This window comes from Molothrus ater, chromosome 2 (genome assembly GCF_012460135.2).
Source record: "Molothrus ater isolate BHLD 08-10-18 breed brown headed cowbird chromosome 2, BPBGC_Mater_1.1, whole genome shotgun sequence".
Taxonomy (NCBI): Eukaryota; Metazoa; Chordata; class Aves; order Passeriformes; family Icteridae; genus Molothrus; species Molothrus ater.
In genome coordinates this window covers 67,618,501-67,630,710 of record NC_050479.2, presented here as the reverse complement: position 1 = coordinate 67,630,710, position 12,210 = coordinate 67,618,501, and the positions used below count along the sequence as shown (strand labels likewise).

Below are 12,210 nucleotides of genomic sequence, written 5' to 3'. Positions count from 1 at the left end.
TAAATCAAGTGGCTTAGCATAGATAAACTATACTTCACTAACAGTTTAAACTACCAGAAGCTGGCACTGATGTGAAAGAAGCAGTTTGCCCTGCCTCATGTCCAGCTACTCTGACCCTCTCTTGCACCAGCCTACATAACCAAGTCTGAGCAGTGAATCTGACTGAGAATCCAGGTCTCAAAACTGTAAAATAATTAATTTTAGCCCTGTGTATTTAATATGTTCAAGCCATTTGTCAAATTAAAGCATAAGAAATCAAAACTGCACTCTTCAACTCTACTTAAAAAGAAAACAAAACAGTAAACTTACAACAGATAAAGGAAAAAGTACTTTTTACCAATACATAAAGTTTTGTTTTCTTGCTCCTTCACAGATTGCATGGACAGAGCATACTGCGTAACCTGCAAGACCTAGTGGGTGTTTACTGATGGGTTTTTCACACCCCCCATTAGACTCCTAAGTTAGACTACCAAAGTTTTCTCTGCTCAGAGCATAGAGAAGCAGCCACTGCCCATCCAATGCCAGATTGTAATTTATATGCCCTGGGACAGATTTATTTTATCCAGCTCTATGCACTAATGTCTTGGGCAGTCACTTCTTCAAATATTTGACCAAGCAACATTAGCACTTTGGGGGCACAAAGCACATCAACAAGAGACCTCCATTCAGGCAACTACCTCAAGGCAAGGTGTGTCTTGCTGTAGATGGGCTTTTTCCTCTCCATTAATGGAAACTCAATAATGTAGACATGGATTTACAAATGCCAGCAATTGTCAGGTGAAACTTTTGTTTGTCTCTCAAGCACATGGCTTCCCTGCCAGGTACATATTTCCTATAGTACCTCAAAAAGAAAGTTTCAGTGAGGCAGCCCTGGGTGGGGGGAAGGAAGGGCAGGAGACATCAGCCCTAAAGCCACGATTTGTTTTTTACTCCACCAAAACATCATAAGGAGCGCAAGTCATAAAACCATGCATACAAACAGCATACCTACTGTGACAAGTTTGCCAAAGAATACATCATTGTCCCTTTTAGGCTTTTAGCCTAATTGGTATCCATGAAAAGTGTGCAGCTAACATCACTGCCTTGTGTTAAGAATTGAACAACTGTGTCCTGCCTAATCTCTGCATATCATTCCTGAATAGAAGCATCTCTGCTGTTTCTAGAATTGGTCTCTGTTATATTTGCTAATCTCAATAACTTCTGGGGTATTTGTTTCTTTAAATCTCTTGGGTATATGAGCTCCCGGGGAGTGGAGACAGGTAAGTTCATTTGGACCTTCTGACTCACAAAAAATTGGAAGAGAAGAAAAACTGGAGCATCAAAATACAAGAGGTCTGATTTATCTCTGTGTTACTCCCTAGTTAAGTATTATACCATCTGGATCATGGGAGTAAAACAGATGCAGCCTGGGTGTGACATAGAAGAAATTATTCTGTCCCACCCCATTTACTATAATGAAAGCAACTTCAGTTTACTCTTTTAAAAAAAATATGGAAAAGTCTGTATCTTAAGGAATAAGCAGTGGAAATCTGTGTATTGGAGAGATATGACAGACTAATGCAGACTGCATGCCTGGAGCTAGATATAGAATTATTTGAATTTGCATGAAAAAAGCACCAAAAGCAGCACTTTGAAGGAAGTAAAATGATCAACTCTCCTGAATGACATTTGCAAACACCAGTTTCAATATTTATTCCTAATTTAAAGCACTGTGCAATAAAAAAGCAGCTCTCTAATTTCTTAAGAAATTCTTGCCTTCAGTTTCCTAGACTCTCTGGTGCCCTAAGAAACATTCGTACTTTCTGCATGACCATGCTCTTACTCCAATATACAAAAATGATTGATATGATGCATGGACTGTACTGATGAGGATTCATAGAATTGCTTTTTATCATGCTAGTATTTCCCAATTTTCAACAAAAAGCAAAAAAAAAAAAAAAACAAAAAACAGACTTCAAAAGAGAAAAAAACCCAAACCATACTTCCTCTGCCTTTCCTCCCACACACCAGTAGCCAAACAACAGTATTACTGCAACACCACTTTGAAAATATTTGCATAGTACTAGTGGGAAGGCAGCTAAGCTGCGATACTTGTATATGCCTGAACATTTAGCCAAGGTAATAAAACAAATAAAGTTGGCAAGTTTCTTTTTAATTAATTCTGTTATCTATTCCAACTAGAACAAGCAACAAATCAGAACAAATGTTCACGCTTTTGCAGAAATGGAAAATAGCAAACCTATTCTCCAAGGAAAGGAAATAGCTAGTGGGAAGACAATAATGTTTTCAATTAGCGAGCAAGTGGAGCCAACCTTCAAATTTCCTTTTCAGTGCACAGAAGTAGGTTCATTTAATGAAATAAAGAATTTTTATGGTGGTATGCATATCATTCTTTGATAGATGAATACAACAGTGTTCAAGATATCTTTAATATAATAGATTTTTCTTTAATCCAAATTGTATAGATAGCTTAAAATAAGCACCTTGTTCAGGGAATGAGAACTGCTGAGATATTGGCTCAGGGATAGGAGGAAAAGAGGGGGGGAAATGTGATCCCAGTGTCTGAAAATGCCTCTGAGGTTACTTGTGGAAGAGATGCTAATACAACTGATATGCATGCCAGAAAACTGACAGTATGCTTAAGAACATGTGGACAGTAACACAGGATAATGGGTTAGAATAATTGGGATTTTGGAGGCCAACTTCTTTGAATGATCATGCACATAGGCAATTTGACTGCTACACTTCCATTCAAAAAGCTTCTGATGAAGTTGACCATCAAATTCAAACTATGCTATGAAGAAGGAACTACAAAAAAGAGGTCAAGAAATAAAAATGGATTTTCATTGCTAACTAAAAGTGGAAAAAGAAGGTTAAGAATAATTGATTATTTTCTTTTACAGTGGATGGATATTACCTGACAGTCTCATGGATATGTTTTCAGTACACTCACAAATGAATTGGAAAATGGAAGAATAAAATTCACAAATGAATTGGAAAATGGAGGAATAAAATTCACAAATGAATTGGAAAATGGAGGAATAAAAGGGTTTTCTGATAATATTCAACTACAGAGGTTAATAAAAACAAATACTGACTGCATATTGCTGCAAGAGGACCTCATGATGTTGAATGGTTGTAAATTAAGCAGAAAAATGTAAATCAATAATAAATACAGTCACTTGCTGGAGGAAAAAAAAAAAACAACAAACAAACAAACAAGAAAATCAGCCTCAGGTATTCATTACTTCCTACAAGATGCCTGAGATTCCGTTTTTGCCAGTACAAGAATTACAGCCAAAATAATAATTCAGTAACAAAATTACAATAAGAAAAAGGTGTTGTATCACCTACTCCACAATTGAACTTTGGAAATTAAAGTATCTTTGTTCTTTTGAATATCAAAAGAACAAACTAATACAAATGAGTACAAAAGGCACAACTAGAGTAGAAAAAGACTCTTAGGGGCTATTAATTACAAAAATGTAATATAGTGTCTATCTTCAACATGCCTGCATGATAAATACCTCAAAGGAAGTTGAGATGGCTTACTATCTGCTTACTATGTCCTTACACTTGTTTCCTGAACATCCAATACTGGCCACTGCCAAAGAAAGGACACAGGGCTATAAGTGCTTTTGATTCAATCCAGTGCAGTCACTTTTTATGTTGTATATGATCACAAGTACTACTGGCACACAAGTAATTTAAAAAAGGGAGACAGAAACTATCTACACTTCCAAACGAAGACACTGATCCTAAAGTAGCTTACGTTTAGCTATTGGGAAAGTAAATCAAAGCCTTTTGAGAAAACCTTCTGATGGATTTTTGACGGATTTTGATTGCAGGCTATAGCCATCACCTTGTAAAAAAAAAAAAAACCCAAGTAAATATTGCTATTATTGGTTAGAAATGGGATCTAACTAAAATTCCAGAGTTGAGCACTCAGGCTTGCAGAAAATGCAGTGTGGAATTCACATGAATTGAGCACAACAAACCGTCAAGCTAAAAAATCCTAAGAGAGTACTTCTAAAATAAGCCATGAAGAAAAAGCTGTGGTAGTTGCTCTGATGCCTGGAATCCATCACATGCTACCTACAGATGAATCACTCTCTAGAAGTGCCTGTTTCTTTCCATTGACTATGAAGGTGATCCAAGTGACTAGTTCACATGTAGAAGTTTTCATCAGTGGTCTAAAATCAGATTAGATGAACCTCACAGCCCTGGAGCCTCATTAACTGAAGTCTAACTTAACTTTTATCCATACCTGCTTTGCAAACCAAACTCCTCCGTGCAGTGCAGTATTTGCACAAATCAAACATTTGATGCGTGTGGAACAAATTATTTCAAAGAAATGCACTGACAATTTTAATGATACAGTGTAAATTCTGAGGTTACTGAACCTGTGAGACAGATAATGTTGTAGCTACTTACATCAGTTTTAGGTCGTGCTCCAGTCAACACTCGGTAAGGTAAACAATTTTGATGCTGGTAGTCTCCTCTTCTATTTTTCCAAGATCCTTTTTCTTGATGATCTCCATAAAGGCCTGTCTCTACTTGAACAGGGTACTGTAAGAGAATTTTTAAAATCCTATAAATAAAGACAAGTCAGAAATATTTTTAATGTGAACTCTAAGATAAAAACCTAGGAATTTTATCTTTTCCTCTGGATTTTTTTTCCTCTGATGAAAGGCAAACATTTGGTTTTGATCTTTTTTTTCTTAAAAGCACCTGCTGCATCATTTTTACATTTTGCTAAGTGAGACATCCCATCATTATGGAAAGTTGCTTCCTTAACATCCAGTATACACAACTGGAGAACTAATCAATAATAGTACACCTTCCTGTAACTTAAAGGAACTGAATCACTTTGTAGAAAGAAAAATGGTTTTATTAAAATTATTTTTAAGCTATCTTTTAATTTTATTTCATATTTATTTTTGTATATTAAACAGAGATCCCAAAAACTCCCATTTTCAAATTACAGATTCTGAACTTTTCAAATAAATTTTTCCTTATTCCCCAAAACCTGGGGAGTTCTCATTTCATTGTTCCACTCTCACACCATTTTTTAAAAGGTGGATGTCCTTACTCTGGGCCCACACTGAATGCAGTGTAAATAAGAGACCAACTGCACAACATTCCCTCAAGTATCCTGGTTTGCCCAAGGAAAAACTGGGTGAGTGAGCAAGAAGCAACACATGCTGCAGTCCAGCAGAATTCATACTACAGACAATCAGGGAAACAGGGTCATGGGTGCACTGCAGAGCAGTCCCAAGCTGCTGGGGACAATCATTCTAATCAGCCCATTTTCTGGCTCTTCCTCTCCACAAAGTGATAAATGTGCTGCTGATCTTTAACAGCAACTGCCCAGTTCCCAATTAGTATATTTTGTAGGGATGTAAAATGAGGAGGCTTTGAAAAAGTGACAAAATAATTAGTACGCAACCCCAAAAAAGTCTGAAGACAATATACTAATACAAAAGAATTAAATGAATATGTAAGTTAAAGAAAAAGCTTTCTTCAAGGAAAGTCATATCTCTACTATAAGATGATCAAAAATAATCAAACAGGATTTCCCTGTCATTCATGAATAATAAAAGACTGAAACTGAAAAAAATGTGATTCTCATTCTCAAGATTTCCTGCTTTTTCTGTAGTGAAACTGAGTACAAGATACTAAGTGGCAATGAAGCAGATACATTAAACAATGGGGAAACACACTGCAGCAAGAGTGATTTATCTCTGATGTTTCATTTACAAAGTGCCTCCTTCTATACTGCTAAAAAGGATTTTTTTCCCATAGGAAAGGTACAGATTTTACAGGAATGGAGCTATTGAATATGTTTTTCCAAAACAAGTAGTTTTGTTGTTGGTACATTCAGACAGTACAGTTTTTTGCATTTAAATCATGTGTTCATTCCATTGGTGAGGGAGTGTTTCAGAAAATAATTTGATTATAGACAATTATTTTTAACATCTTCTCTGCATCAGCTACTGAGGAATCCAGTCAGTGCTACATCCTCATAATATTTGCCAACAAAAAAATGACCAGTAGCAATTTGTGGTTTACACAGATGTAGGAACAAGTCATCCCTTAGCATTCATGCAAAAGCTATTATGTTTTAGAAAACACTTGAATTTTCTCACTAAAATACTGCAAAACTCTCTACTCTCACCCAATTGGTCACATAATATTTATTCAACCAGTGCATATTTTGGCTTCTTCTGTAAAAAAAAAAAAAAAAAAAATCTGTATTATTAATAACAGATACCTTCACAACAGGAAAATGCAAAGAGTAAAAAAAATCAAAGAATTACTTGCATAAACAGGTGAAAAATCCTTCAGTAGAAAACTGACTGGCTCAAACTAGTGATTAAATTACAAAATATATTTTTGTCATACAGCATTTGCCATAAGAAATGGCTCTGTCATCTGTTAAAAATTGTCCACACCCTCAAGAGAACAACTTTCAGAGCAGCAGCTCCAAAAAACCATGTTCCCACTCATGCAGTAATCACCTGCTTTGGAGATTTTGGGTCTCCATCTCAGTCTTACACCTTTAAACAGTTCACCCAAAACCACTGTCAATCATAATTTCTTGTGTCAGTTCCCAGCTGAGGATAAAAACATCTTAACACAGAAGTGGTTCATTTTATAGAAGCCAAATGTACACAGTTACTAGTAAACATATGTTTTAGAGAGGTCTTCTTTCTTTTCATTTCATGGTAAGTGACAAGAATAAAACATTTGATATGTGTGGAACAAATTACAAGCTATAGTTAGAAATATGGTACAAATAGCATGAACTGATAGAATATAAACTACTCATACAACTTGAGTGAAAACCAGACTGCTATTTTTTCCACCGCAACTGTCATTTTGCAATCTGCAGTATCTGCTTCTTTACAGTACATTTATGGAGAGATTTATGAGGATCTATCTCTTCTTTGACTATAAAGTAAAACTAAAGCCACCCATTCTGAGGCAAATTATTAATTAATATTTAAATCAGAGCAGATGATTCCCTTGCTGGATAAATTCTTTTGCAGGAGACAGCAAATGGTATCCCATCATCAGTTCCACAACAGATTTTCTAAGACTCTTTTTTTACTCTGATCTTGCTGTTCTCATCAGAAAGATTTTGTATTAAGTGACCTGTCCAGCTTCTGCATTGAAATTGGCTCTTGGAGGTTTAAAGGTCATTTCCAGTTTGTCATATAAGGCTACAATAAAATGTGTCTGACCCACATATTTGCCTGTCCACAGACAACTAAAATGAAGAGATCTCTTGTATATAGAGTGGGAAGAGGTGGTTGATAAAGAGGACTGCAACTCCTCAAATATCATGTTAAGCAAAACAGTAATTTTGGTGCTGGTGCTGGGAACATCCTAACAGAGACTTTTGGTGGGAGCATATGTCCCAGGAAAAAGCCTGTGATGAGGCCTCAGGAAGAGAAGTTGCAAGCATCTGGGGTGGTGGCGATGGCATTCTCTATGCAACCATTTCTGATGATGCTGTTCTTATGTATCAAAGTTCATTTGAAAATGTCACCTATTTAGATTTTTCTGCTGTTTACATGCAATATGCCCTTCAGTGAGTGCTTCAGCAAAGGATTTGAAATCATATCCTATGATCTTCAGGATAACATGAAAAAGGAATGATGGCTAACCAAACCACAGCTTTTACCTTAGTAGAATAGGCACAGCCATAAAATAATGGGTGTTTGGATCACTGGCTACCAGACTGTCTCACAATGAGAAGTGTTTAAACTCTGATGGCTGGGATTTCACTTTCAGACAGTAAAGCAGACTACACTGCCACTGTATTTTGACAGAAGATATGGAGCATTCTCCTGTAAGAAGACAGAACACTGTCCCTTAATGGGCAAATTAATTATGAAATTAATTCAGCTGGACAGAGCTGGTTCTAACTGGCTGACATGTACAGCAAGAAAAAAAATGAGATGGCCATGGCCACTCTTACTAACTCTCCCTGTAGAACTTAGAAACACAAAGTGCAAGAGTCTGAACATCCCACCTAGAGAGACACGAACATTTACATTGTGATGATCCACAAAGATGCTTACTTCAAGAATTTACTTTTACAAAATGAAGGAGCAATGACAGCAAAAACATTCACAAAAGATCACTTTCCATGAACTTTATGCCAACATTCAGAGCTGAAAATCCTCACAATTCTATGTTAAGAATGGAGTTTAATCATAGCCTGAAGCAGAGAACAAACACTTATATTTCTCATGCTGGTCATTCTCCATTAATTGCTTATATAAAAAACTTGCTTATTCAAAAATTAATAAAATAATATCATTGCTCCTTTAATCCTATTTGTCCTCAAAATAAAAGCTTGAGAAACTGTCATCAACTGATGACACCTGTCATCACAAAATATTCTTAACTAGAGGACTGCAGCTCTAAATCAACTATTCAAATAAAAGAGAGAAAGAAAAAAAAAAACTAGTTGTCCTGGGGTGACCAGGACACTAGTTCAACTCTTAATGAACAGAGGGTCTCTCTTGCTGTTATATCTTCAAATAAATATAACAAATATTAATAGGCTAGCACTTAAATTAACAATCCGAAAACCATGCAAGCAAATATCCCTAAAAAAAAAAAAAGCGTATAATGATTTTAAGCTATCCTGACAGAAAATTTACAAGTTTCACCCTATCACAGTTCTGGTTATTTAACCATTAGTTATCTAATGTTAGAAATTTTATTTTATTGAATGAAAACTTTTAACTTTACCCTAACACCTGAGCTCCTTGGCCTATTCTGAAACACAACTGGATCTAAAAACTATAGCTTGAGGAATGCTGTAGCTAAATGTTAGAGAATGTATCATATCACACACATATTCTTACCAGTTGCTTGTGCCTTTTAGAAGAAGGAGTACTGGAGGGAGAAGAGCCAGCACTCAGAGCTTCTTCAATATCTAAGTTCAACTGTTCCAGTTTCTTCATAAGCCATGACATAGAGTCTGGCCATTCAGATTCTTTTTCTGGTTGGGTCTAGAAGAAATCAAACATACATGAAGTCTTAAAATATTCAAGCTGTTTGTATCTTGAAGATGCTTATTTTTTCTTCCAGCCCTCTTTCTCTGTCCTTGAGCAACATTTTTCCATTTAGAAAGCTTCAATTATCACTCCAATCCTGATGACACATATTCATAGTATTCTACATACTCAAATAACTTTTGTATATCTGAATAGCTTTCTATCACTTCATCTTGGGTGACCCACTGCTAAGTCAAGCTAAGCAGAATCAAGACTAAAACTAAAGTCACTTTAATGCCTCTTCTTAAGCCACTTCTATTTCAGCATCTCTCCACTGATTGCTTGTTGCCAACAAGAACCAGAATATCGAAGGCCATCATGTGCACTGTATTATATTCCTTACTATAATTCTAGACTTGTCAAATCCTCTGCCCATACGGTAGGAATACTTAATTGTCACTTTGTCACTAGGATGCATTTTTCCTTTTTATCTGAAGAGCTTTACTGTATAACTAAAATTTTAATCCATTGTAATGTAATTGACAAAGATGCTTTTCTTATTCCTTAATTTCCTCAAAATCCTTTCCAGTACTCTCCTAAAGCACCTCTACATGGTGGTCCCTATGTATGCTGATGCATTATGCCTTGTTTTCTTTATTCACACCACTTCTAGTGATCCCCTACAAAAACCAATCACACTGACCTCCCTGTCAACACAGGCAGCTACTGCTCCCCAGAAGACTCTGTCCTGAAGCTACTTCAGTTCCTTCATCTTTCTTCCTTTCACAAACAATACATATCTTTGCACAGAAGATGATTCCATAGTAAGTATCATCAGACAAACAGTAATAATGCATTTTCATCCTGCCATATCCTAAGAGCATCATAGTAACACTCCTCAAAACCTAGGGGAGATAGATGAGTACTGTTATTACTCTTACCTGATAAATCTTTATGGTGCTTTGTTTCCTTAGAGCATTTCACAAGTGGAACAGAAAGATAACTAATTGGCTCACTACTGTAGAAAAAAAACCCCTTTACAAACAGAATCCAGGAGATTAACTCCTCTATTACACTAACATATACTATTACTAATGGAATTACTCATTTTCTCCCCAGTAACTAAGGTCCCAAATCATCAGACACTGAATCTCATATTAGCAACAAACACATGTTCCCTTCAGAGGGGCTAATATGATCTTTTTAGAGATTGTTTCAAAGCACAGAAAAATAAGTATCCCAATTTTTACTTTTCCAAATCTTTCTTTGGAATTTAATCATTTTTTACAACCTCTGAGTATTTTGCCTGAAATGCTGTTATAACTGCTAAGCTACACTTACTAACTCTACAGCTATTAAAATTATTTAAAGAGATACTTTGATTGCTTCCCATTGACTTTCCAACTATTTCCAAGTAAACTACAGGACGTTCCACAGAAAATGAGCATCAAAAGACACTTCACATATTGAATCCATTCTGAGTGAGATGACCTCACATAGGAAATGCACATATTGATATATGTCCACAACACTCACTTGTAAACAAAGCAAGTGTTTTCCTGTGGTTTTGCTTCCTCACACAGTGGTCTTTCCAATACTAAAGAACACTCAAAAAAAGATCCAACAAGGACAAAACATGGAAACCCACCCAAATTCCACAAACAATAAGGTATAAATTCTGCAAAAATCTAAAATGAATGTTCTATTTCTCAACACAGTTAAAATGCAATTTATGGAAAAGAAGTTGTAAGAATATGTTTTCTTACTTAACAATAGTAAGCAATTCTGAAGCAACAATCACATAGAAATGAGTAAAGTGTGTTTGTTTTCTGTGAGCTATGCAAAAAATCATTCTTGCCAGGTGACAAGCACTGAAGGTTACATTAGAAGTTTGGATTTCTGAGTTTAATAGGATGCAGGAGCAATTTCCACATGTTGAAACAGACCACTTTCTGTTCCATGACTGAAAAGAGTATTTTGAGGGGTGTTGGAAAGGTGTCTCTAATTTAGTATTTTCCATAGAAAATACAAAGATAAAAATTCATGAAGTCTCAAAAAATTTCTAAGACACTCCAAATGTATGCAACAGCACACATGATATCGCATTACAATAAAAAGTGCAGCTCCATGCACAGGGAAGCACATTTTTCCTCTATCTCAACAAATATTTACCTACTGGAACAATACCTCCAATATTCACTGATGTTCTTTCAACCAACTGTATGAGCCAAATCCCCTTATTTTCATGAATTTCTTGTTTTAATGCTACAGAATTCAAACCACAGTCATTTCTAAAAAATACAAGTCCTAAGGAGTTTCACCAAGCTATAAATCTCCTAGCATTCTCCATTCAGTTCTTTTTTTTTCATTCAGTAAGACTCTATATTGTGTCTATTAAGGGGATGAGGAAAAAGATGGGGTTTCATTATCCTTGAAGATAAAGCCAAAAGGGCCTAGTTAACAAATGCCATTCACTAATTGGAAATTTGGCACAAAAGCACCATTTGGAACAAATGCTGATTGGCTATGTATTTCAAAGGTTGCCTGAAATTCCTGCTAAACAGAAAAAACATGATGCTACTTACATTCAAAAATATACAGCCTGCACAGTAGGACTTCTAACTGGTGAATAAATTTTGCCTAATCCATTCAGGAGGAACACAGCTCCACAGTGTTCAGCCCCAGTAACTGGGTTGGACACTATCAAAGTGCTCCAAAGATCTGAGTACCAGTGTTTCCTGCCCATAGCAACTGCACAGGCAGTAGGGTCAGGGCGCCTTTGGAAGCTTTTGTGTCTTGCCCTTCAGAAGGAAAAAAATCTCACTTTAAATTATCTAGAGAATCATGGCCTGCTTTATTCATTGTTTTCTTTTTCTTTCCCTAAAAGGTTACAGGGAGAACACTCCTTTCCATATATTATCAAGGTCTTTCTTTGTTGGAGCCATAGCCATTCAGCAATGCATAGGAATGTTGTTACCTTTTGAAGAACCTTGAAAGCATAGAGACCAAAGTGCTTTACAGAAACGCTTTTTACATGCTACCTTTGAACACAGAATCATTTAGTTTGGAAAAGACCTCTATGATCATCTAATCCAACTGTTAACCCAGAACTGCCAAGTCTACCATTAAACCATGTCCCTCAGTGCTGCAGCTACACATCTTTTAAACACCTCCAGGAGTGGTGACTCCACCA

The 12,210-nt window shown here is 36.1% G+C and overlaps 1 protein-coding gene across 2 annotated transcripts in view; it reads right to left on the bottom strand.

Moving 5' to 3' along the window:
* STARD13 (StAR related lipid transfer domain containing 13) overlaps positions 1–12,210 on the bottom strand; it is a 246,078-nt gene that overhangs the window by 206,436 nt on the left and 27,432 nt on the right. Inside the window, exons 2-3 of one of the 2 annotated variants that reach the window (XM_036403160.2) lie at positions 8,886–9,032; positions 4,435–4,569 (exon numbers count right to left, since the gene is read on the bottom strand). In XM_036403160.2, coding sequence (XP_036259053.1) covers positions 4,435–4,569; positions 8,886–9,032 — 282 coding nt within the window. Of the gene's footprint in view, positions 1–4,434; positions 4,570–8,885; positions 9,033–12,210 lie in introns of those variants that run through there. The other variant, XM_054518487.1, reaches the window with a different exon arrangement.